Here is a 26,454-nt window from a genome sequence, read left to right on the forward strand (position 1 = left end):
ATTTGAGGGCCACGTTGATTTTTCTTCAAAAGTATAAGAGCCTCAGGTGCATTTTTTTCTTTTATTATTTTCATGCGTGGCCAAAACTAGTCAAAGCAACAAACAAGGTATGAAACAAAAAAAATAGAAGAAAAAAACAGCTTTAATCAAGGACTTGAAAAGTTGCAAGCTCCGAAACATATTAAACAAACAAACTTGCAAGTAAAGCTGCAATTCCCTTGAATAAATGCTACCCCAAACCTCCGATTTCAAGGTTAGTTTCAGTTTTCTTCCTTTGTGCTTTCCGTACACGCAATTCACTTTCTCTTAACGTGTCCTATGCTTTCTTTCTTTCTTTTGATAGTTTTATCATGTATCTGCAGCTTCTGTGTTTGAATTTTGTGTTTTGAGTCTCTAAAAATCTGGGTTCATTTCACCCTTTTTTGAAAAGGGGCTAGTTTATAGTTTCTCTGTTTTTGAACATCCATGGGGGATTGTGAATCTATGGCTCCACAATTAGAAGGAGAAGAAAATTTGATTGCTGCCGCAAAACATATAGTGAGAGTTTTGGGCTCGAACAAGAATCTCACCAAGGATATGAAAAAGATATTAGCAGATCTCGGTAGCCAATTATCGAATATGGCTACGATGGAGGATGAAGTTGTTGTGGGTGTGAAATCTGGGATTGAAGAACAGTTGAGTGTCGTTGAGGAAAAGATTATGAGTTGGGAGACTGACGAGTCCATGATTTTTGATTCGGGTCCCGATGAAGCTTCCGAGTATCTGAATGCTACCGAAGAAGCTCGGAAGTTGATCGGAGAATTAGAGGATCGGTGCTTGAACGGTGAAGATGAGAAAGAGTTGTTGTGTAGGGCTCATGATGTTCTTCAGTTGGCGATGCAAAGGCTTGAGGAGGAGTTTATGTACTTGCTTGTTCAGCATAGGCAACCGTTTGAGCCCGAGCAAGTTTCGTTCCGATCCAGTGAGGATGATAGTGTCGATGTGGGATTGATGGTTTCATACGGGAATGACTCTTTCGAGGAGTCGGCACGCAGATATAGCGTCAGCCGTTCGGAGGACTGTATCGTCGATTTGGTTCATCCTGATGTGATTCATGATCTCAAATGCATTGCCAATTCGATGTTCCTGTCAAATTACGATAACGAGTGTTGCCAGGTATATGTAGCTGTTCGAAAGGACGCATTGGACAAGTGCCTTTCCGATCTTGAAATCGATAAACTTAGCATTGATGACGTGCTGAAGATGGAGTGGGGTACCCTGAATTCGAAAATCAAGAGATGGATTCGAGCTATGAAGGTATTTGTCCGGCCCTATCTCGCCAGCGAGAAGTGGCTCTGCGACCAGATCTTTTTGGAGCTTGGATCGGCTAGCTCAGTATGTTTTGTTGGAGCGGCAAAGGCTCCAATGCTGCAGCTTCTGAACTTTGCTGAGGCCGTCTCTATCGGCTCTCATCAACCGGAAAAGCTAGTTCGATTTTTAGACATGTATGAGGTGCTTGCAGATCTTCTTCCGGACATTGATGCATTGTTCTTGGATGAAACTGGTTCTTCCGTGGGAATCGAGTACCACGAGGTTTTGGAGAGATTGGCCGATTCCGTGATGGCAACGTTTCTTGAATTCAAGAATGCTGTAGCATCGAACACATCGATGAACCCTTTTGCGGGAGGGGGAAATCACCCCCTGACCAGATATGTTATGAATTACATAAAGATTCTTGTAGACTATAAAGATACACTAAATTTACTCCTCAAGAACGACAACGGAGAAGCGGCAACGTCACTCTCCCCAGACATGAGTCCTGCTAAGGAGGGCGAAAGTACGGGTAATGATTCTTGCGGCGGTGTTTCCGCAATGGCACTGCATTTGCAATCACTCACTTCAATCCTAGAAGCCAATCTCCACGAGAAATCCAGATTATACAGGGATGCTTCATTGCAGCACTTGTTTTTGATGAACAACATCCATTACATGGCTCAGAAGGTTAAAAATTCGGAACTCCAGGGTATATTCGGAGACAAGTGGATCCGAAAGCACAACCGGAAATTCCAGCAGCACGCGATGGACTATGAGAGAGCAACCTGGAGTAGTATTCTCTCGTTACTGAAAGACGAGAGCAATTCCAGCAACAGCTCGATCTCGAGGACGCTTCTCAAGGAGAGATTGCGGAGCTTTTACATTGCCTTTGAAGATGTCTATAAAACGCAGACGGCATGGATTATCCCGGACCTTCAGCTCCGAGAAGATCTACGGATTTCAACGTCCCTGAAAGTGATCCAGGCGTATCGGACATTTGTGGGAAGGCAAATGCACCAGATCGGTGAGAAACACATCAGGTACAATGCTGAAGATCTGCAGGATTACTTGTTGGATCTGTTTGAGGGATCTCAAAAATCATTGCATAATCCTCATAGGAGGTGAAAACCTGATACTCGGACTCGGGTGTTGGTGTCAAATAAGGATACGATACTCGGACTCGGGTCAAATACGGGTATGATGAGATCTTTTAATGTGGTTCCGTACACATGGAGGATCATATTTCCACGTACTTGGAAAGTAGTACACGTTAGGAAGGGGATTTGTGTTGTAATTTTTTTTATTGGTTGTTGTCTTGGGTTTAAGGTTTCGATTTGATTAATTCGGATTGACCCACGTCGTACATTTAACTTTGGTGGGTGAGTCTTTCAGTAAAGATTTTATGCATACATAAGGATTCGAATTTGAAATCTTATTTAAATGATATCTTACTACTTATCACTTGAATCAATCCATGTTAGTGGATTTGTGTTGTGTTTTTATGAATAAAACAGGCAATGCTCAGGTTTGTGTTAAGCTGGATTTTCAGTGATTGGATTTTGAATTATTTTTATGAAAGTGTTTGAGCGCCACCTAATGATTCTCTAGAATACCTTCCAAGGTAACTTGGGGAACAAGTCTTTGAATTGACCTGAAACAGTCTTTCTTTTTTTCATTTTGGGTCGATGGCAGAAATGAGAATTGAAATTGGACTAAATTCAAAACTCTTACCTATTTCAACAATGAACCGGCACCCATTTTGTTTTGATTTGTCAAGACAATGTTACTTTTGTTTTGGTTCAAGGAATCTCAACATCAATGCCGTGTATCTTTAAAAGATGGCTTAATATAAAAAAGTGGTTTAATGTAAAAACAGGTGTTTAAAGTATATCCAAATTTAATTTTAATTGTGTAAAGCATTTTTTTTGTTAAAAATAGGTGTTTAATGTTTCTAACGTTATACTTTTAGGAGTCTGTTGTTAAATCCAGTTGTTCAGTGACACGTGTTAGAGTTATAAAAAAATTATTTTAAAATAAAAAATATATGTATAATTTATTAAAAAAAACCCTAAAATTCCCTTAAATCTAACAAATTCAAACTTTAAAATCCCTAATTTCAACCCCTTTACTGGATTTCAATGCACCAGAGGAGGAATCATCACTTGAATCGTTAAAACCATCGCCCTTAATCATAATCAATAAGTCGCTACAATCGCCTATTTTTTCGTTGCAATAGTCACTTGAAGCATAGGGGTTTTGTTATTGGGTGTTTGGACACTCGTGCACTGTAGAGATTTTGGCCAATTGACGGTGGTTGTGGGAACGATGGTGGTGGGGGATTGAAATTAGGGTTTCTTTGATTTTTTTTTATTTTTTTATCATTTTAAAAAAATTGGAATTTTTAAATAATAATTTTAAATACTTTTTTTTAAAAATTATTTTTTAAATTTTAATATGTCTAACATGTGTCAGACAACTGCAAAATTTAACGACGATTATATTTCAGAAACCTAAAAGTATAACACTTAAAATATTAGACATCTATTTGCAATGAAAAATTCTTTAAGCACATAAAATTAACTCTGAGTATACTTTGGGCACTTATTGTACTTATTTTTATATTCAGCCAAAATAAGTGCCCAAATTATATTAATTTTCTCATTTAGGTGCCTAAACTATTTTTCGATCAATTTAGGTACATAACGTTATAAATATTATCATGTTAAGTGTCTTGGCCGTAATGATGTTTAAAAAATTCGTTAAGTGAGACGTGTCACGTTCTGGTAATTTTAAAATTTTTATTTTTAAAAAAAATAAAAATATTACTATATTTAAAAATCCCAAAATTTTCTTAAATTAAAAAAAAAACTAAAAACTTGAAAGCCTTAATTTCAATCTCTAAACTCACGTCGGTTGCCACCGATCGTTGAGCGAACCTCCACCCGATGACAAGATGCTAACGAACCAGATCCCAGAACCTGACATCACTCATGCGACCCGACGTTTTAAAACATTGAAAAATCACGTCCCAACGACAACCAAGACGATAAGAACAATGACAACTGACAAGGGAGAAGACAAGGGCGACAATGATGATGATGACCATTAAATGATCAGAGTTGGGTGTGAGGGTGGATTTGAGAATATACCCACATGGGTGAGTGAAGATTTAAAAATTTTACTCTTTGTGGATTGTGAGTAGATGGTGGATATGAAAAAAATAAATGAGTATGGGGATGGAGAAAGGAGTATCCACACTCACCTCGTCCATTTGCCATCCCTTATCGATGTGGTGATAGATTTTACAAACGATAATTGCATTGGATATGTATATGTCCTCCTTTAAATCTTCTCTTATGAAAATTTATTTACTTTACTGACAGTGAATGCATTTTTTTCTTAATTCCTTAGTTTGAAATTAACTGGTCACGTAACATCATTCGATTGGTTATTATTAATAAAAATAACTATTTATAGTTAATTAATTTTTTTTAAAATGACATCACGTATGGACATGACATGTCAGCATTTTAATCTACATAGACTTGTCTAGTCAACGGGAAGTGTTGAGCATTACTGGAAGTGTTGAGCATTACTCAATTAACGATTTCCATTAAACCATGAGTATTTTACCCCAAAATGAAACACTGGAGGTTAAAGTGTTTAAAAATGGAATAGGGACTAAAATGACCATTTTATCAAGCATTAGATACTAATTTTGTCATTATACTTTTTTTAAAAATATCAATATTTAAATCTTTATAAAATTATTAATAAAAAATATTAAAATAAACTTTTAATTATAGTTGAAATGTAAATGAGATGTTACTTATTAATTTAAGGTAATACATCTAATTGTGTCTATTTTATAACAAAAAAAATGAATAATATCATTTTATAAAATTTATAAAGTTTAATGACTATAAAGATGAATTTAATATAGTTTAGTGACTATTTGTTAACTTTATCCAAAGTTTTTTATAAACCTCGAACAATACCTAGTATCTTATTCGTCCTCCTCACACATCGCGGCCGCTAACTTTGTTGATTTGTAAAACCCTGTTTGAAACCCTGAGTTCCATGGTCTACTCATCTCTAAATTAAACAAATCCCCACCAAAACAGAAGCAAAGCCTCGAAGAAACATGGAGATTGAAAGTGAAACTAATGAAGACAACTCAAAGAGGATCCAAGTCAGATTTGTAACGAAGCTAAAAGCTCCATATAAAGTTCCCAATACAGCCATTGCCATCCCTTCGCACTTCCATCGCTTAGGCCTTTCCTCCATTGTTAACAAGCTTCTTCAAGCTGGTAATCTTCTTTTTTTATATTTTATTTATATAACAATTGAGATCAGTGGTCGGTTTTTTTTCCTTTTCATTTTGGAGTGTTGGTTTTTAGTTTCTTAAGAAATAAACATAGGATGCCTTTCGTATTCAGTTTATTTTTTTTATAATTTGATTTGGGTTTGTTCTAGTATTTTCGTAATTTGATGAGCTAACCTCATTCAAAGGAATATGAGTTTGTATGTATATTTCTGGGTAATTGAATGAAACCTTGTTTATTTACGAATTTTTGGCTTTTTCTTGGAAACTTTGATTTATAGTCTCCTTCAGTTTTCTTTTTCTAGTTTCTTTAATTAACTATGGTAGTACTTAATTCTAGTCAATGGCTCTAGAGCTGTTTATAGAATTCATTTAACGGTTTCCTGGTTAAATTATAATTTCTTCTTTTTATAAAGTTGTAAGTTTTGTGGCTATGAACAGTGAATTCTGAGTGGAAAACCGAGCCCTTTGATTTCCTTATCGATGGAGAGCTTGTGCGGATGCCTCTTGAGGAGTTTCTTCTTGCCAAGGGCATTTCTGCGGTACTTTTATACCTTCAATCTTTTTATGTCCGCAATTTGCTTTGTGCGAGTTCTAAATAGGGAGAATTAGTCCTTTTCAAACATGTCTTGTTATCGATTTTTTTTAACAAATTCTTTTGGTCAGTTTATAATTAGTGATGCCACTAGACGAGCGCTTCCATCTTTCTTATCAGGAAATGCTCTTAATGAGAGTATTCATGCTAAAGAATTGAAGATGTGTGAAATTTGAGAAGATTTAAGTTTTTCAAACCCTGAGTTTCTGTCACGAACTATCGCAGGAAAAAACTTTGGAAATTGAGTACATAAGAGCTGTTGCCCCTCGAAAAGAGGCAAAGCCTTCTCCACATGATGATTGGGTCAGTTCAGTGGATGGTTCTAGTCCTAGGTAAGCCTCCCAAGATGTATCCATTACACTGGTGCTTCATTTTGCATTTGTTGTGGCATTGCTGTTGATGCGGGTGTTAATCTCATTTATCAAGCGTCGGCTTTACACTTATTTCCTAACACTGCTTAACAAACATTGTTTTGCAGCTTCATTTTAACTGGTTGCTATGATGGCTTGGGAAGGTAAATAGACTTTTTCTTGTCTGATTCTTTCTAACTTTTAAAGTTATCTGTTATTTTCTTTTTGTTGCTTTATGGACTTCAGTGACAGAAATCGTGTTTTCTTTTTTTTTTTTTTAATTTCTTTTAGGGTATGGAAACAAGCGGGATGGTGTACACATATACTAGAAGGACACAGTGGTGCAGTTTCTTCTGTTAGAATCATCAACTCAGAAGGTTAGGGCCAGTAGCCGTCATGTTAACATTTTTATGCATTGAATGTATCAGGCATGCTATTGCTTTTTTCTGATATTAATGGTCAACACTATGCGTACTCTATGTATCATCCTTTCTGTCTTGGTGAAATGATATTTGGTTTTCTGTGGTGTCTCTTTATGCCCAATCCTAAATCAATATCTAATGCAGGGGCAGGAAGTGCTACAGTAGTCACTGCTTCAAAAGATCGAACTCTGAGGCTGTGGAAGGTAATTACGGAAAATGAATTTGTTTCTAAGTGGAAAATTAAGCACTAATTGATACATTTTTTTTCCTATAAAAGTTTGATGCCGAGGACTCTAGTGACCATCCTGCAAAGATAAGAGCATTCAAGATATTACGTGGGCATAATGCATCTGTACACAGCGTTGCTGCAAAGACTTCGGGAGACATGGTATAAGCTATATTTTGAACTATAGTTTTTTGTCTTTATTGTAATGTGATAATGTTGATTTCTAATATCAAGGTTGTTGCCTTTGTCTCTTTACTTGATATAGATTTGCTCGGGTTCTTGGGATTGCACCATCAATTTATGGCGTACAAGTGACTCTGATATAGATGGGGATACAGTGCCAATAAAAAAAAGGAAAGTGAATAATAAAGTTGAAGAACCTCAATCAGAGGTATGCCGTCCTTATCATTTTGTCCCTCTGCATTTCGATTTTCAAGTAGCTGACTTATTTACCATCATGCACAAGAACTTCATTGAGTAACATCCCTGCCTTGTGAAAACTCTTTGAAAGTAAAACTAGAAGAACATGCACTTTTTTGAGAGAATCAATGATGAGTGCGATGCCATATCATTTATTAACCTCCAATCTTCCTTGCTTACTCTTGAATTGGTAGAATTTGGATGCCTTTTTATCAGTATCATTAGTTTTGATATTTCTCTCTGAAATTTTTATGACATAGCAATTTCATTCTAAAGAATGTTCTGCATTTATTTATAAGTATTGGCCTTTCTGATATAAATTTCGAAATTTCCACCTTTTTTCTTCTACATCCTCCATGTTTTGTACAGGGAGAGGCAGTGTCTGCACTCGTGGGCCATACACAGTGTGTCTCTTGTGTGGTTTGGCCTCAACATGAGACCATTTACTCTGCATCATGGGATCACTCTGTTAGAAAATGGGATGTTGAGACGGGCAAAGATCTGTCTGATATAGTACGCAAGTCTCTCCCCCTCTGTATATTTATGTTATATTTGCATGGACTTGCATTCTTTTTTTTTTTGATAAGAAAGATGGCCTCATTAAAAACCTCCCTCTTAGAGGTCCTTTACCCTAGGGTAAGAACCAACTAGAGGGAGGAGGAAAAGAGTGCCAGAATTTATTGATTGCTAATGAAGTACATAAGACATAAAAACAGTCCTGCAAGATACATAAAACTTAAACACACTCCTAATAAACCTAACTGCTGAACGCCCCAACTCGCTGAAACAACAAATACCATCACCCAATCCCCTCCTCTGCTAGCTTATCAGCCTCGCAGTTACAGGAAGTATGCTTTATTCTTGTATCATGTCTCTGCATTATTTTAATGCTTGGATGTACTATTTTGTTAAACTAAAAAATAAAACAAAAATAAAGGAGCAGAAATACTATTTCTTAGTTTGTTTTTTGTTTTCCTCACTTCCACGATCCAGTTCCTCTTTTGCTTTCATATTCTTTTCATCTATTGCATCCCTTTTACCCTATTTAACTGTTTTTAGAGTCCTTCCTCCCATGCTGCCTGTCCATCCCAAGAGGTTGGCCTCATTTAACTTATATGTTGCTTTGACTCTTCATTTTTTTTCTGAAAAATCCGTGTATGACACATTTTCAGACGTAGGTATGAGAATATAACCCTCCGAAGACGCTCGGAATACATGAGAAAACTAAGAAAAAATTGAACATACCTGTAGCTGATACATCTGAGTAACATAGTTGTATGTCACACCTGTTAGGCGAACTTTTTTCTTAAAATCTAGCAAACTGTAACTTTTTTAAACTTATGATTGAAATTTGAGCTATTGTTGCTTTTAGTGTTTGGCTTGAATTTGAATCATCCTATAGATACATGCTAGATGCAATTCTGTTAGATTCATTTTTTCCCCATGTTCTCCACTTTGGAAAGTTTTAAGGTAGAAAACAATCCCCCCCAAACACCAACCTAATGTTTGAATGTAGTACGAACCAAACGATCTCATGTGGTTAAGGGACTTGTAATTATCCCTTGAGATCCCGGGTTTGAGCACCACAAATGCCAGGTGTACGAGTGTTTATTGTCAAGTGGTTGAGAGTCTTTTAACACACACTACCTTGTATTTACCCTAGATTTATATATATATATATATATAAAAGTTTGAGTGTACCATCCTCTCTCATGTTCAGTTCTGTGGCAAAGTCCTCAACTGCATTGATATAGGGGGTGAAGGATCGACTCTCATTGCTGGTGGTGGTTCCGATCCAATTCTTAGAATATGGGATCCTCGAAAACCAGGTTTGTTTTCAATAATTTCGTGTATCATAATTATGCTTTTCTTTTCTCTCTCTTTCTCACCCAGTTGTTGACAAAACAGACACCAAACAGTTGAAATTTCCATCTCACTTGAAACATTTTTACTTCTGAAGGAACATCGTCACCCGTGTTTCAGTTCTCTTCACATGGTTCTTGGATTTCAGCTTGCAAGTGGCACAATTGGTCTTCTGTCCATTTACTTTCATCATCCTATGATGGGAAAGTAATGTTGTGGGATCTAAGAACAGCGGTATCGTATCATATTCTCAAGATTTTAGCTATATATTGCACATACCAAACTAATTGCCACCATTTGTGTATATGGACGTCTTTTTGATGAATACTCTTTTCATGTGGCAGTTTCCTCTTGCTATTGTCGATTCACACAAAGATAAGGTATGATCCTAATATTTGTCGCTTTGATGTACTTTACAAGCAAACATATATCAAATCCCCCATTAATGGTTGTGGCCTGGTTGCATTTCTAGGTATTATGTGCAGATTGGTGGAAGGGTGACTGTGTGGTGAGCGGTGGGGTTGATGCACAGCTCCGTATTTCCTCGGACATCTCTATCCAGTGAGGTAAAATTTAGCTATGTCTTTTACATGTTCATCTAATTGATGTCCACTCTTTTTTTTTCCCATTGATCGTGATATGGTGATGTTGACTTTTGCCTTTTCTTGCTAAAGAACATGACAAAACTCGAGTTCGGAGTAGATGTCGATACTGTTGCCGAGATCGGAGCTGGGTGATTGAAGGTTTAGCCATTAATTGATGACTGTCATTGTGTCAACTGACAACCAATTTTGGTGTGTCAAATTTAAGATATGTAAACAAAGGCACAGGGCCCATCGTTTTGTTCTATTTGTTTTTCATTTATCTGCTTAAATATACGACATATGTTTATGTTTTTACTTTGGTTAAAGTTCTTGGAGGTAAGATGATAACTTATGCTACTTGAATTTGTGGGTTGGACTTGAACATGGAGCCATAAAGTATTTTTGGATGATTACTTGGTGATCGGTTAATGGTCAATAATTTTGTTGATATATGGTATGATGATCTTGAGGGTATAATTGATGAAACACAAAACGTAAGCTAAACTAAAAGAACTATAAAACTATAAACAAGAAAATTATGAATCATGCATTAATATTCTTCTACTTTTATTATAGGGTGTTTACAATTAGTAGTATCGGTTCTAAAAGTTCTCAATCATTTGATAATGAATGTTTAATCTTTGTTGTTCGACTCTGAAATCTTAAAGAATAACAATTATTTTTTTAACCGCTAAAGTAATTTAGTTGATACACTTGATTTTATTATTATTATTATTATTATTATTTTGTATAATCATCGGTATCTAATTTATTTATCACTAATTCGGATTGGGTATTGGAGAGGAGAGGTGACAAAAAAAATTGAATTGACCTTTGTTTTCTTTTGAAATTACCCTTTCTTCTTCGTCGGCATCATCTCTGATCTCTCTTTAGCTGTAGATTTCTTTTCATATCTCAAACATGAATGAGAAGGCCAGCGTTACCAAGGAGCTCAGCGCAAGACAACGAAAGATGATTGAAGGTCTTCTTAAATTGCTAGAGAATAGGGAATGTGCTTATTACAAAACCAAAGGTCCAAGATGGGAAAGTGTGAATCTAGGAATCTTTATATGCATGCAGTGTTCTGGGATCCACAGAAGTCTTGGGGGTACACATATCGAAGTTTTGATCTGTTACACTAGACACGTGGCTTCCTGAGCAGGTTGCTTTTATTCAATCAATGGGGGAATGAAAAGGAAAATAGTTACTGGGAAGCTGAGTTACCCCCTAATTATGATAGAGTTGGAATTGAAAACTTAGGAAAAAAAAATGGGTTTTTAGAGATGGAAGATCCAATTCACCACCTAGTGGTTTGGATGAAAGGGCTTCCTCACGTTGGCATAGACCTATTGAAACAATTGGTCATGGACACATTAGTAATAATGGGAATTCATTGGAGGGAATGAGTAATAAACAAGCATCCGGTAAAAAAGAAAGCCTCCAAGCAACTTTCTGGTGATGCTCTTCATTAATTTCTTTTAATTTCATCTTATTATTATTTTTACTAACTTTTATTTATATTTGTTATCTATTTTATTTATTTTATTATTATTATTATATTAATATTTTTTCTTGTTTCATATTTATTTTTATTTTATATTCTAACATCTTTTTGATTTTTTAGGGGTTGTCTCAATCAATCAAAGGTAAGCAATTTGAATCGAATTTTTAAATTTTGATTTAAATTTTCGTATTTAAGACAACCGATAAATTAATTGGTACCGAAAGGGCGGTTTAAGGATGCTAATCATTCCTTGACCGTAACCGACTCCCGAACCCGACATATTTTTGGTAAAACGCATATCATGTAAGATGGTGTCTGATCGGTCTAAATTTCTTTTAAAATAAATGATCGGTTCTAACCCACTTATTTAAGTCGAAACCCAATTCCGGGACCCAACCGAAAGACGACCGCGACAACTACCTTGAACTATTATCTTCATTTTAAATTGATACTCAGTTTTTTTTAATATTTTAATTTCATCCCCAAACTATGAATTTCATTTTAAATTAGTCTTTAGACTTTTGAAACATTCTAATTTCATCATTAAACTATAACCATCTTTCTCAATCGGTTCTCAAACTTTCATATATCCTAATTTCATCCTCAAATTCGTCCAAATATGTAATAAATTTTAATCATAGTTTAGCTTAAATAGTATTTTATTTTTAAAAAACATATGGACGTGACACGTGTAGCTTAATAATTTTTTAAACGGTAGATACAAAAAAATATAATGGATAAAACTTTAAGCACCTATTTTAACTAAAAATTCTTTCTTAGACATTTATTTATTTTATTAAGCCTTAATTGTAATTCAATTACTCAAAAGAATCCATTTATTTATGATTATTCAGGTCTTTTGACCTCAATTTCTATATCTAAAACCCATTCACCACACTTGTCCAGACTTACACTTTTAACCGCTTGTCCATCCTATTCGATTTCAACCCCATTTTTCTCAAGTTCGAAATTAAATGGAAAAAATTGTATTTTCCTTATTCCTAGAATTTATTTTTCATTTTAAGTCTATTTTTCTACCAAATTTAAACTATATACTCTAAATTCTCATAGAATAAATATATACTTACAATTACCTTTCTGGTAACAAGTTTCTTTATTTTTTAATATAAACAAATATTGTCTTGTATTTACCAGTTAAATTCTTGTTTTTTTTACTAAAAGTGTACTCTTCTTGAATTTAACCTTTTGACTTTACATTTTACTTAATTCATTGACTTCTTTATATTTTACCCTAAATATATTTTCTTTAAAATATAATATTGTAAAATATATTTTATAATTTTAGATTGTATTTGATATTTTAAATAAAATTAAAATGTGAAAAATAGTAGTATATATATGGTTAGACAAATTCAAAAAATTATATCTGATTTGTACTATAATACTATAAATAATTAATATTATATTTATATGAAAACTTAAACAATTTAACTCGAATTGATTTAAAAAATTAAATTAAATTTAAATCATAATAAATTATAACTTATTAACTCAAATAATTTAATTTTTTTTACTTAGGATTGATGAACTTAAAAAATGAAATAAAATAAAAAATATATATTAAAGTAAACAGTGGAGAGGGAAAAGTTTTTTTTTTTTGGCGGGGTCCAGCATGATTGTATTACTACCTAATTTAGATTACCCATTTAAATGGTATAATAAATTTATGGATCAGATAGGAAAGGCACCAAACATTGAACCATAATATTTATATCCCCTTATTATTTCTTACCATCATCACTGTCGAAACGATTTTTTTCTTAAATTTAAAAAAGTGAGATTTAAAAATCACATGAATTCTTAATTATCCTCTTTCAAATGATTTTTAATTTAAAAAACAAATGCGGTTTAAAATACCTCTCGTTTCAAAAAATTTTGGATTTTCTTTACGATCGAAAAAATACAGTTCAAAGAGTCACCACCAATGTATGATTGGGCACCCAAAAAATATTTGTTATTTTAAAAAAAAATTAATTTTAATTAAAATAATAAATTAGGGTATGCGTTACCAAAATCCAAGTTCGAGAGTCGGTTACGTGCGGGGAAGGATTAGCACCCCCACAACGCCCTAAATCGGTACCTCGTCGATTAATTAAAGTCTTTGCAATGAACTTTACAAATTCGAACTTAATTTGATTTTTGATCCCATAAAACAAAGATGTAAATTTAAAAACATTCAAAAGCACCTAAATAAATTAAATTAAAATTACCAAGTCGTTTTAGAAAGATAAAGAATGTTCGATTATTTACAAATATCGAGACCAGATTTTAAAGATATAACAACATTTTCTCGATATATTTAAATAAACGAACATTTCCTTTTCTCTCGTTCCCAAATTTTAGGTGACGAATCAATTTTTTGGTTTCACTTTCGGGATACACTTTTATTTTAAAATCATTAAAAGCGGACCTCAAATTAGTTATGACTGCCCACTTAAAACAATTTTAAATTAAAAGGGTATTACCCTTAGTCCGATTATGTAATATGTCAAGTTATGCAAATGAGGATATCATACAAATTGTGCAAAAAATGTCATGCCAAAAATTAATTAAACAAAATTAAAAATATCATACAATGTAACATACAAAAATTATATACATACATTTTAAAATTAAAAGTTATAAATTATGCACATTAACATATTATATATACAAATGTGACTTAAATACCAAAACGAAAACATGACATGCTAAACTATAAATTTAAAATATATATATATACATTGAAAATGACTAAATTAAATAAATGTAAATTCAACATACAAATCAAAAAATAAATTAGGGACTTAAATAAAAACACGCATAAATATAAAGGATTTAACATAAATAATCTAAAAAATTACAACTAAGATTACAATTGGGAAAACAACGAAATCAGGACAATTATAAAATGGCAGAATTCAAAAGCAGTCTTAAAGGTGACTAAAGTTTAAATAAAAGCTAAACCTGTGTGGACCAAATACTAATTTTACTTTAAAGTTACAATGGCTAAACACTAATTAATCCTAAAATGTTAATATAAAACTTAAGTAAAACTTAAACCTAAGCTAAACTAAACTGAACTCTGCCGCTCCTCACGTTTTCTCTTCACTATCCCTTTCTTCTCCGATCGTTCTTCTTCACCAACCTCACGACCACCGCTCAACGGTGACCAGAGAAACTGAAACTAATCCTAAACCAACATCCACACCCCGATTTTCCCTCTAGATCACAAACCCGAAACTAAGAGCTCGCTAAATCGACCTCCAGAAGACAAAAAAACAGTTCGTATGTCTCTCGAAACCAAACCACCATCGCTCGCCTCTAGACACTTTGACTCGCACTACGCTGGCGACCTACGACAAGGAATCAACGATGAGGTAAAATATCTCACTTTTCCTACTAATTTTTTTTACACACCACATGCCAACGATCCCTGAATTCTAAGGTTAACGAGGAGGTTGAACCCCAACATTTACTCCGACGAAACTACCCTACATCAACGAAGGGACCATTCACCATATACAGAAATAAACTTCCCTCATTCTAAAGAATCTGCTATGCTGTAAACGGACGACTAAGTAAGTTACGACTAGTGCCAATTTCGATCGAGACCCAAAACAGACATAAATAAAATGGAACTAGTTTATATCTTTATTCCTATTTGTTTTAGAACATATGATGTTTATTATTTAGAAGCATAAATAATAATAATAACCTATTGATGGACTGCTAGTGTTGCTTTAGAAACTCACTGCTTGTGCTAGTATTGCTCTTAAATTGCGTAGGTGATATTGTGCTTTGTGCCAGTATTGCTCTTGAATTGCAATGGTGATATTGTTGAAAAATGAATGATGTGTTGCCTTTTACATTGCTTCCTTCCGATCCCTAAAATGGATTTTTAACACTACTTTTACACTATTTTTTCCTTAGTTTTGAATCAGGTAGTAGAACCCTTTTCACTTTTTTTCTTCTTCTTTTCTACAATTGTTGATATCTCCCACTAAAAACCGACCCTCTTTTTTGATAGTTTCCAGTGGTTAAAACCCCCTCAAAACTGACCCCCACTATCTATCTAGTGGTTAATTTTAACTACCAAAAACTGACCCCAATTTCTCTCATCTTTAGCATGTCGCTGCTGTCCATCGGGCTTGAGATGGACCTCCATCTGGTTTGGGCTCATCTGGGCTCTCATTGCTTCGGGTCTGCTCCGACTTGGCCCCAGACAGAAACGAGCATCTACAATCACATCACATGGTAGAGCTAGAATTTCGATCAGCAGTAGACTCTGTGGAACAGTAGTTCCTGACGGCGGTGAGGCTGTAAGGTGAAGTGTCGAGCGCCAGCCATTGCTCCACCGTGAACTGCTGCTGCCTACAAGGCGTATTGACGCCGGTCATGGTGACCTCCACGTAGGTACAATACCATCCATGGCCTGAACCCGAACCATCCAACGTTAGGTTCATGGAACACACAGGCCAGCCAAGCAACGTCCCCTACCAGAGAAGATGCCCAAATTACCCCTCTCGAAATAGTTGTGGCCGTGCTCTATTAGCCAGCCCCAAGTCCGTTGAAATCTTCGACCAAGAAGCACGGGGACGACAAAGGAGGCATGTTTCAAGTACTCGAACGGGGACGATTGGGATACGTATCGGAAACGTACCACAGTGGCAAGGTACGACTGATCGAATTGGGGGATAGTCAAAGCTTATCCGGGGACGTTTCAGGGACGTCCCCAGGGATAATTTTGATTGCAACACGACCCACGACGGCGAGGGTTGCGATCACAACATGAAAACTTTTGGACGATGACTGATGACCTACTTACCTTAGATCAGTAAGAACGACGGCAGAACAACGATTGTGGACGAATGTTCGTGAAACAACAAAGGAAGAAGGGAAAACGAAGGAAGAAGAAGGAAAAGAAATAGGGGCGCATCTGAATATTAGAATAAAGGTAAGGATTTGTGATTATAATAAAAATGGAATAATCTCATAGATAGTCCTCAAATATTATATGTTTACTGAAAAGGTTACATAATTTACAATAATTACAATTTGGTCAGAGAATTAATTTAGGAATTTTACTGTTCTAAATTTAATATTGTGATTTAAGTCGATATTTGACTTTATTTATGATTTTTTATATATATTTATAATTTTAAAATTATTTTATATGTTACACCCTTACCGTTTCCGTATCCTGTAATTTTAAAAATTATCGTTTCAAGTCCCCGTATCCATCCCCATATCCATCCCTGTATCAGTATCAATGCAATATAGATATTCGATTTCAGGCTGATGATGGATCCCGTTCTTACGTACATCGAATAAACGCAGTCTTCCTCATCCTGCGTCCAAGAAAAAAAAAATAGAGATAGTTAGAGATGGGGATGAAGGCGGAAGTGCAACGGTGGAGAAAGAGAGGAGGATGAAGAAGAAAGAGAATACCAGCTGCGTTCCGACCGCCATTGCGTTCAAACTTTTTTAGGCTCTCCATTATAGTACTACATTGTTTGACTATAAATAAATGCTTAGGGCACGTGATTTTATTACTCTTTTCAAGATTATTACTTTCTGTTATGTTTTTTTATATGTTTAAATATTTTTCTTTAACCAGCAAAAAAAAATTACAAAATCAGAATAAATAATATTTTTCTTTAATAGTGAATTAAAGAAAGAGCATGACAAAACATGAATTAAAGATAACTGATATATATATATAATGTGAAAAATAAATGTACTTATTTATTTAATTGGATAAAGCAGTGAATAAAATTTATAAAGTATTTTTTTTGAATAAAAAAATTCATAAAGTAATTTCTCCAAAGAATTCAAAATAATAATAATAAAATGCCCCTCTTCCCAAAGGCTGCAAGTCTCTCTCATCACCTTCTGTGGTAACAAATTCATGGAAATCAAAGACAACAATTTCGTCAAGTTGCGGTAAGCATGGAACGGGTGGGGGTTAGGGTCGTTTTTTTTTTTGTCACCCGACTCGGCCTGAAAATATGTAAACTCCTCTCAAATTTGTTTTGACCCAAAAATTTTATATCATCCACTTAACTCAATCTAAAAAATCTATATTATCCATTCAACTTCAATCCGATGTTAATTTTTAGAGTATAAATCTGATCCGACCTAAATATAAGATAAAAATATATATGTTTTATCAAATTGTTTTGAGATATATTTTATTTTTTAACTAATTAAAATTTTGACATTAAATTCAAAATATTTAAATAAAAATGCATAAAAATATATTTTTTATTTATATATTTTTATTAAAATTTGTACACAAATAACTGAATATATATATATATATATATATATATTATCTTTTATTTTTTATTTCTTTGAAAATACATAAACATATGTATACCAATATAATTATGTGTTTAATTTTATGAATCAATATATTAAAAGATATAGATGCGTATACATGTGTAAGTAGGTGTTAATTGTTATTTTTTTTATTTTATTAATGCTACATATATGCTTGTATAACGAAATATCATATCAAACTATTTGATAAAATTAATTAGAAAACATTTTATAAAAATTAATCCAAAAATAAGCCCAATAAAAATACATATAAAAATAAAACTTAAATCAAAAAGCACACATAATAAATACTCGAAAGAAAATAAAAAATTAAGATTTTTTTACTTTTTATTATAAGCATCATATTATTTTTTTATAATAAATATTAGGCTTAAATACACTTGACCCCTAAACTATACCATTTGTACCGAGTTATCCACTAAATTATTTTTAGAAACACTTTATCTCCTCAACTATAAATCATTGTCCCGTTTATTCCAATCAACTATAAATCATTGTTCTATTTATTCCAAATCGTTAACACCGTTAAAAATAAAATTCACGGACTAATTAGAACAAACCTCGTCACTTATTAATTTTTATTTTCTTTATCTAAATAAATAAAAATAAAATAAACAATATTCCCAATATACCCCTCTTTTCTCCCACCTCCACTGTTAAACCCCTTCCCTTTCCCCCAACACCCTCTTTTTCTCTGTTCACTTTGTACCAGTCTCTTCTGCATCCATCTTTATAGAAAAATTGGATCAAAACCCAGAGAAATTTCTTTCAATGTTCTACAAAATACGAGGAAAAAGATGAAGAAAAACAAGAAAAAGAAAAGGATTATTCGCATGACAGGCAACGAGACAATGGGTTTTTGTCCATTTCCTTTCTCTTTGCACCATGTCATGATGGAAACTGAGTTAGGGTTGAAAAAGGGAGATTTGGGAATGAAATTGAATCGATTAGGGATTGTAGAGGATTTGAGAATTTGAAACGGGAAGAAGAGTGAAATTGGGAGGGTTGGAAGTAAAAAAAATGAAGAAGTTACTGTTGGGGCTAAAATAAATGAAGTAAAGGGGTTACCTGATGGAAATAACGGGCCAGGATGATTGGGCTTCGGTATTAATTCTTCTGGAATCAGCCTGCATGAGTCAGCATATCTATTTGTTATTTTTGTTAGATTTATAGTACATGCCAGCTGTAAGGTACTTGTGCATATATAATATTGTACTTGATTATATGGAATCATGCTTTATGAATGAATGACAAGTTTCTTCTAAATTCTTTTCTATTTCTCTTCTGAAATCTCCAAAATTCACCCATAATTCGTAACAAATTGGTATCAAAGCTAAGTTTTTATGATCCAAAACCATTTTTCACGCTGGGAAAGACAAGAAAAATGCATAAAACTGGAATCAGTGAGGTACCAGAACAAACCATGGAGGTGAAAGAGGATACTTTACCATCGTGGTGGACTGAGCAGAAAGCTGAGTTGGAAGGAAGAATACAAACCTTAAAGGAATGAATGACTGAAAACAGAGGGTATTTACAGAGGATCTTACAGCTAGTCAATCAAGCAGCTGAGGAGAAAGATTCACCTCAGTCAGTGAAGAGTCAACCCACAGCAGCTGAAAACAAAACAAAAATGGAGGTAAACAACCCTGCTTGATTATGGTTTTTAGTGAGCATGAGAAGTATACTTTTCAACCTAATGAATCGGGGATATTAGCTTCTAAACCTGTGGGGTTTACTAGTCCTATACCTTTTAATCAGAAAATGCAAGAAGAAAATATTATGGGCAATTCTAGTGAGGTGAAAGTAGACAGTAAGGGTTTGTTTGGGAGTTCAGGGCATATTTTACCTCGACCTAAATTAGAGCTACAGATGTTTGATGGCAGTAATCCCAGAGGATGGGTTAGAAAATGCCAAAAATATTTTAATCTTTTGGAGTTCTTGAGGAGCAAAAATTAGATATGGCTGCAAATGTATTTAATGAGAAAGGCTGAGACTTGATTTGATGGCTATATTATGTAGAAGCATAGAGTAACATGACATGAATTTGAGGCAGACTTGTGTCATAGGTTCTGTGATAGAAATTATTCAGACATTATTGAAGAGTTTAACAAGTTAATGCAGAAAGGAAGTGTGGAAGAATACCAAGAAAATTTTGAGGAGCTGAAACCTTATTTGCTACAATAGAATATGCATTTGGGGGAAGCTTATTTTGTTTCCAGCATTATTAGTGGCCTCAAGGAAGATCTTAAGCACAAGGTTAAGGTGTTAGAGCCTAAAACTCTATTTGATGCATATAAGCAGGCCAAACTTTATGAGTTGGCAAGTGAGATTGAGACAAAAAAAGTATAAAGTTCATACCAGAAATTTTGCTTACATACCTCAAAATACTCAGCCAAAGAACTTGAACTCTGGTGTGTTAACTAAAACAAGTTCCCTGAATAATAATGCTAAGCAAAGTTTGTTGGAGTACAGGAGATCTAATAATTTGTGCTTCAAATGTGGTGAGAAATTTTCCCCTGGACATCAATGCAAGGTCAGACAACTGAACTGCATGGAAGAAGAAGAAGAGTCTGCTGGAAATGAAAAGATTGAAGAAGAATCTGAAGAAAAAGAAGAAGCATAGAAGGAATCTCTGGAAATATCCATTAATGCCATTACAGGAAATGTGGGTCACACCACTTTGAGAGTATAAGGGTTTATCAAGGGAAAACCAGTGAATATACTGATAGACAGTAGAAGCACTCATAGTTTTGTAACTCCTAAATGGGCTAAGGAGGGAGTGGAGTTGGTAAATACTCCACCTTTAGTAATTACAGTAGCCAATGGAGAAAAATTGTACAACAATGCTAGGAGTAATAAGGTGAGCTGGAAATTGCAAGGATATGAATTCCAACATGATTTTAGAGTTCTGTCTTTAGGAGGCAGTGACATGGTGCTTGGTGTGGATTGGATGGAGGAATTCAATCTCATTTTGATGGACTTTAAGTCCAGGACTATCAGTTTTATTAAAGAAGGAAAAATTGTTGTTATTAAGGGAACTCAGAAATTACTCCTAATCAGAACCATCACAGGGGAGAAATTTCAAAAATTAACAGAAAATGATACTGAATTGAGTGGGGAAATTTTTTGGTTGAGTGCAGAAGTTACTGAAAGTAAAACTCCTACAGCACTTCAGAATTTACTAGCAGATTTCAGGAAATTTTTGAAAAACCTAAAGGAATACCTCCAAGAAGGAAACATGATCATGTTATTGTCCTAAAACAAGATACACAACCAGTAAATCTAAGGTCCTACAGGTTTACACACTCCCATAAGACTGAAGTAGAGAAACAGATTGCTGAAATGCTATCAGCTTCTATCATTCAAGTTAGTCAAAGCCCTTTTGCTTCTCCTTGTCTATTAATCAAGAAGAATGATAGAACTTGGAGATTCTGTGTAGATTACAGACAGCTTAATTCTGCTACCATCAAAAACAAATTCCTTATTCCTATAGTGGAGGATTTACTAGATGAACTTAATGGAGTTGCATTCTTCTCAAAAATTGATCTAAGGTCTGGATATTGGCAAATCAAAATCAAGGAAGAAGACATTTACAAGACTGCTTTCAGAACTCACCAAGGACATTATGAGTTTAAGGTAATGCCCTTTGGGCTTACTAATGCCCCAGTTGATGAATGATTTATTTGGTGAATATTTAAGAAAATTTGTTCTAGTGTTCTTTGATGATATTTTAGTTTACAGCTCTAACTTAACAGAACATGAACAACATTTAAGAATTGTTTTAAGGATTCTGCTGGAAAATAAGTTATATGCTAAAAGGAGTAAATGCTTCTTTGGTCAATAACAAGTAGGTCGCGTTTGGTTGGTATGAATCCCTTGGAATTAGGGGGGGAATTGGAATCTAATTCCACCACTTTCCCATGTTTGGTTCAAGTTTTCCAAAGGAATTGGAATCCTTCATGGCTTCAACTTTCCATTAAATGAGGGAAAGTGAATTCCATCCAAGAATAGATGGAATTCAATTCCCTTGTTGGAGGGAACTGAAATTTGACCATACTACCATCATCAATCTTTTGGTAACTTATTCATATATTGAATAAAAATATTTTTTTATTATTTCGGGTCGGGTTTTTAATTCATATATTCGGGTCGGGTGAAACTTTATTTTGGTCGGGTCAATTTTTTTAAGTGTGATATTCGGGTCGGGTCGAGTTCGGGTTTATGGTGAAAAATACCCGACCCGAAAATATATATAATTTTACCTTATATATTTAGGAATAATTATAATAATATCCCTCTATATATAATTTTTTTCAATTAAGTCACTGTTTTTATTGAATAAAAATAATTTTATTATTATTTTGGGTCGGGTCGGGTCAGATTTTTAATTCATATATTCGGGTTGGGTCGAGTCGAGTGAAATTTTATTTTGGTCGGGTCGATTTTTTTTAAGTGTGATATTCAAGTCGGGTCGGGTTCTGGTTTAGGGTGAAAAATACTCGACCCGACCCAAAAATATATATAATTTTACCTTATATATTTAGGAATAATTACAATAATATCCATATATATATATTTCCAATTAAGTCACTGTTTTTATTGAATAAAAATATTTTTTTATTATTTCGGGTCGGGTTTATAATTCATATATTAGGGTCGCATCGGGTGAAACTTTATTTTGGTCGGGTCGGGTCTCAGATAGAGGTTCCCTTGAACTCGGGTCGGGTCGGGTGGACCAAAAACTCAACCCGACCCATGGGCCATCCCTAATTGGGATGATTTTAACTTATGATGTTTATTAGCATGATTTTTATAATTTATTGAAATGAATAATCAATTAATAAAATTAAAATTTAATTTTTTTTTAATTTTTATAATATATTGCTACATGTAATTTATAAAACAAACTAAAATTAAGCAAAAAAAACAAGAAAAACAATCCTGTCATTTTATATTACTGAAATCAAATGCATTTGACATGTTTGCGAACCAAACAGAATATGAAATTGGATTCCAATTCAATTTCCTGCCAACCAAACAGAATATGAAATTGGATTCCAATTCCTGACAGATTCCAATTCCTTCACAGATTCCAATTCCCTCAGAAACATTCCAACGAACCAAAAGCCACCGTAAAGTATTTGAGGCATCTGATTTCAGCACAGGGAGTGGCTACTGATCCTGCTAAGATTAGAGCTATGCAAAATTGGCCTTTACCTAAGAATTTGAAAGCTTTGAGAGGGTTCTTAGGTTTGACAGGTTACTATAGAAAGTTCATTAAAGGATATGGAGAACTGAGCAAACCTTTGACTAATATGCTCAAGAAAGAAGGCTTTTATTGGACTCAGGAAGAATTGGTAGCATTTGAGAAACTGAAACAAGTTATGTGTAAAGCACCAGTGCTGGCTTTACTTAATTTTGAGCATAATTTTTTTTGGAAACAGATGCTAACTCAAAAGGCATTGGAGCAGTACTGTCTCAAGATGGAAGGCATATAGCTTATCTTATTAAGGCTCTTGGACCAAACATGCAGACCTATCAATTTATGAAAAGGAATATCTAGCAATTTTAATGGCAGTTTCCCACTGGAGACACTATTTAGAAAGTGGACCATTTGTTATCAAGACAGATTATGAGCCCCTCAAACATTTACTGGAGCAAAAACTAACTACAGCAATTCAGAAAAAGGGACTTACTTAGTTGTTGGGACTGGATTATACAATACAGTATAGAAAAGGCAAGCATAATAAAGTGGCAGATGCTCTTTCTAGATAACAAGTAGATTCTGGAGAATTTTTACAAATGGGCTAACAATTATTACTCCTACTTGGATTTAGGACATTCAACAGAGTTATGAGGAGGATGAAATTGCACATAAGAAACTACCTATTTTGGTTCTTCAATCAGATGCTATAGAAGACTGGAAGTTAGTTCAAGGGGTTCTGTATTTTAAATATAAAGTATATGTGGGCAGCAAAGGGGATCTAAGAGAAACGATTATTCTGGCTTTACATGATTCAACATTAGGAGGACATTCAGACATTCAAGCTACATATCAAATAATCATGTCCTATTTTTTCTGGCCTAGAATGAAAACTATGATACAACATGTGCAAGAATGTGAAGTTTGTCAACGGACGAAAATTGAACACATTGCTAAACCAAGTTTGTTACAGCCTATTCCAATCCCAAACAATGCTTGTGGAGTCATTACCATGGATTTTATTGAAGGTTTACCAGCTTCTATGAAACACACATGCATCCTAGTGGTGATTGATAAGTTTACAAAGTATGCTCATTTCTTACCCTTATCTCACCCATTTACAGTGGTAGAAGTTGTCAGATTATACTTAGACCAAGTTTACAAATTACATGGTCCCCCTAAGGTTGCTATCTCAGATAGAGACAATTTTCACCAGTCTATTTTGGCAGGAGTTATTGAAACAATTGGGAACGACTACATTCTTTAGCATTGCTTATCATCCTGAAACGGATGGACAAACTGAAAGGCTCAATCAATGCTTAGAACAGTACCTTAGATGTATGTGTTTGCTTAAACCATCATCATGGTCAAAATTCTTAGCTCAAGCAGAGTAGTGGTACAATACTAATTTCCACACTGCTTTGAGAGGCACTATATAGATATAAACCTCCTAATTTGAGTTGGTCAGACAAGTCTAAGGTAGGGGCAGTTCAGGACATGATGCAGCAGCGTGTTTAGTTAAATACATTGCTACGAGAACAACTACTAAAAGCTAGCAATCATATGAAACAGATAGCAGATCATAATCGCACTGATAGAGAATTTCATGTGGGAGACGAGGTTTACCTGAAGCTTCAGCCTTATTGACAGACATCACTTTCTCTGAGAAAAAATCTGAAACTTGCTGCCATATACTTTGGCCCCTACAAAATTCAGCAAAGAATTGGTAAGGTAGCTTACAGATTACAGTTACCGTCCAATTCGAAATTACATCATGTGTTTCATATCAGTTTACTCAAAAATAAAGTAGGGCACGACAGAGTACCTTCCATCGATCTTTCTGCTCTCACGACTGATGGCCAGATGAAAGTTTACCCAACAATAGTCTTGAATAAAAGGATGATTAAACGTCAAAATAGAGCAGTTACCCAATTGTTGATTAAATGGACGAATATAGGACCAGCTGAGGCAATGTAGGAAGATTATACGGTATTAAAGGCTTAGTTTCTCGATTTTGATCCTTGAGGACAAGGATCCTCTGATAGAGGGGGTATTGTCATGATGGAAACTGAGTTAGGGTTGAAAAAGGGAGATTTGGGAATGAAATTGAATCGATTAGGGATTACAGAGGATTTGGGAATTTGGAACGGGAAGAAAAGTGAAATTGGGAGGGTTGGAAGTAAAAAAAATGAAGAAGTTACTGTTGGGGCTAAAGTGAATGAAGTAAAAGGGTTACCTTATGGAAATAACGGGCCAGGATTATTGAGCTTCGGTATTAATTCTTCTGGAATCAGCCTGCATGAGTCAACATATCTATTTGTTATTTTTGTTAGATTTATAGTACATGCCAACTGTAAGGTGCTTGTACATATATAATATTGGACCTGATTCTATGGAATCATGCTTTATGAATGAATGACAAGTTTCTTCTAAATTCTTTTCTATTTCTCTTCTGAAATCTCCAAAATTCACCCCTAATTCGTAACACACCCAAAGCCTCACCTTCATTGATTTTGTTTTCCAATTCACGGCTGAAATTCTCTTTCCTTTTTTGTTCCAGCATCACTGAAAGCAAGGTCCCGGTATAAAAACTAACCAATTTAGAACATACCTCATCTCTGTCCCAAAATTTTAACAATTTTGAATGGATGCTAAACTCATAAACCATCTACATCAATGTTAATGTTTGATCACCGGGAATCAATAAATGTCCAGCTACAAAAAGAAGGAATTAAAAGGTACCTTTGTAACTCTTGAAGGCATTGTTTACACTCCACTCCATTTTTCTTCCAGTTCTATCCTAAAAAAAAAACTGAAATAAGTGCAGCACATCGGTTAACATAAAGCGCTTAAAGTTCAAGAAAATAAAGCTTACCTCAAAAGTCATAAGCAGTGCTAAGACTAGCTGAAATTCAGCTTAACTTGATGCCCAAACCTAAAATTAAAACCCGAAAAAACAAAAGTAACTTATTTAAGCTCATCTAAAATAATGGGTTAGAAAGAAAAAATAAGTTTGGGTTAGAAAGTAACTTTTATCACAATGAATCTGGGTTATTGTTCTTCACTTAGCTCATGTAAGCTTTGAAATTTTGCAGAAATTAGAGGTGGAAGAAGTAGAAGAAGAGAAGTCGAAGGCAAAGAGGAAAAGGAGGAAGAAATTGGAGGAAAAGAAAATTTACCTTCAATTTCCATTTTACATTGCTCACTTCTCGTTTTCAATGTTTAGGTGCTTATCCTCACTTCCATTTTACATTCCAGAGCAATGCCAGAACCAAAAAAATTACGGTGGAGATTTTGGGGGTGGGTTGGGGAAGATAAAGAGAGC

General features: G+C 34.4%; 2 protein-coding genes, 2 long non-coding RNA genes and 1 pseudogene across 5 annotated transcripts; 3 read left to right on the plus strand and 2 right to left on the minus strand.

The window, feature by feature from the left end:
• The first annotated feature begins 361 nt into the window (after positions 1-361).
• On the plus strand, positions 362-2,734 carry LOC120166672 (exocyst complex component EXO70E2-like). Its single transcript, XM_039175906.1, has one exon. The coding sequence runs from the start codon at positions 466-468 to the stop codon at positions 2,416-2,418; it is 1,953 nt and encodes a 650-aa protein (XP_039031837.1). The 5' UTR covers positions 362-465; the 3' UTR covers positions 2,419-2,734.
• Positions 2,735-5,331: 2,597 nt separating this feature from the next.
• LOC120166673 (ribosome biogenesis protein WDR12 homolog) lies at positions 5,332-10,392 on the plus strand. 2 transcript variants are annotated; one of them, XM_039175907.1, is made up of 14 exons: positions 5,332-5,603; positions 6,059-6,159; positions 6,438-6,544; positions 6,691-6,726; positions 6,854-6,939; positions 7,129-7,187; positions 7,262-7,372; positions 7,476-7,601; positions 8,000-8,143; positions 9,351-9,459; positions 9,591-9,727; positions 9,838-9,873; positions 9,966-10,063; positions 10,163-10,392. In XM_039175907.1, the coding sequence occupies exons 1-13, from the start codon at positions 5,438-5,440 to the stop codon at positions 10,056-10,058; spliced, it is 1,311 nt and encodes a 436-aa protein (XP_039031838.1). In that variant the 5' UTR covers positions 5,332-5,437; the 3' UTR covers positions 10,059-10,063; positions 10,163-10,392. The 2 variants fall into 2 exon arrangements, with proteins under 2 accessions (XP_039031838.1, XP_039031839.1); XM_039175908.1 differs by having other exon boundaries at positions 9,966-10,059; positions 10,168-10,392.
• A 5,439-nt stretch (positions 10,393-15,831) lies between these two features.
• On the minus strand, positions 15,832-17,053 carry LOC120166674 (annotated as a pseudogene).
• Positions 17,054-21,752: 4,699 nt separating this feature from the next.
• LOC120166773 lies at positions 21,753-26,275 on the plus strand. The gene is made up of 3 exons (XR_005519962.1): positions 21,753-21,762; positions 25,397-25,401; positions 26,132-26,275. It is a non-coding gene; the product is annotated as an uncharacterized LOC120166773 (long non-coding RNA).
• On the minus strand, positions 24,954-26,447 carry LOC120166772. Its single transcript, XR_005519961.1, has 5 exons — positions 26,309-26,447; positions 26,005-26,064; positions 25,872-25,929; positions 25,366-25,424; positions 24,954-25,015 (listed from the first exon to the last, which is right to left on the minus strand). It is a non-coding gene; the product is annotated as an uncharacterized LOC120166772 (long non-coding RNA).
• Between the last annotated feature and the right edge of the window lie 7 nt (positions 26,448-26,454).

Source organism: Hibiscus syriacus, unplaced genomic scaffold (assembly GCF_006381635.1).
Source record: "Hibiscus syriacus cultivar Baekdansim isolate YM2019G1 unplaced genomic scaffold, ASM638163v2 tig00111644_pilon, whole genome shotgun sequence".
NCBI classification, from domain to species: Eukaryota; Viridiplantae; Streptophyta; class Magnoliopsida; order Malvales; family Malvaceae; genus Hibiscus; species Hibiscus syriacus.

What these genes read in the sequence shown, in the direction of transcription:
- LOC120166672 (XM_039175906.1), top strand. Translation starts at nt 466, where the DNA reads ATGGGGGATTGTGAATCTATGGCTCCACAATTAGAAGGAGAAGAAAAT.
- LOC120166673 (XM_039175907.1), top strand. Translation starts at nt 5,438, where the DNA reads ATGGAGATTGAAAGTGAAACTAATGAAGACAACTCAAAGAGGATCCAA. An exon ending in TTGCCAAGGGCATTTCTGCG is followed by an intron (nt 6,160 to 6,437) that starts GTACTTTTATAC and finishes GAACTATCGCAG; the next exon opens with GAAAAAACTTTGGAAATTGA. An exon ending in TGTGGGATCTAAGAACAGCG is followed by an intron (nt 9,728 to 9,837) that starts GTATCGTATCAT and finishes TTCATGTGGCAG; the next exon opens with TTTCCTCTTGCTATTGTCGA.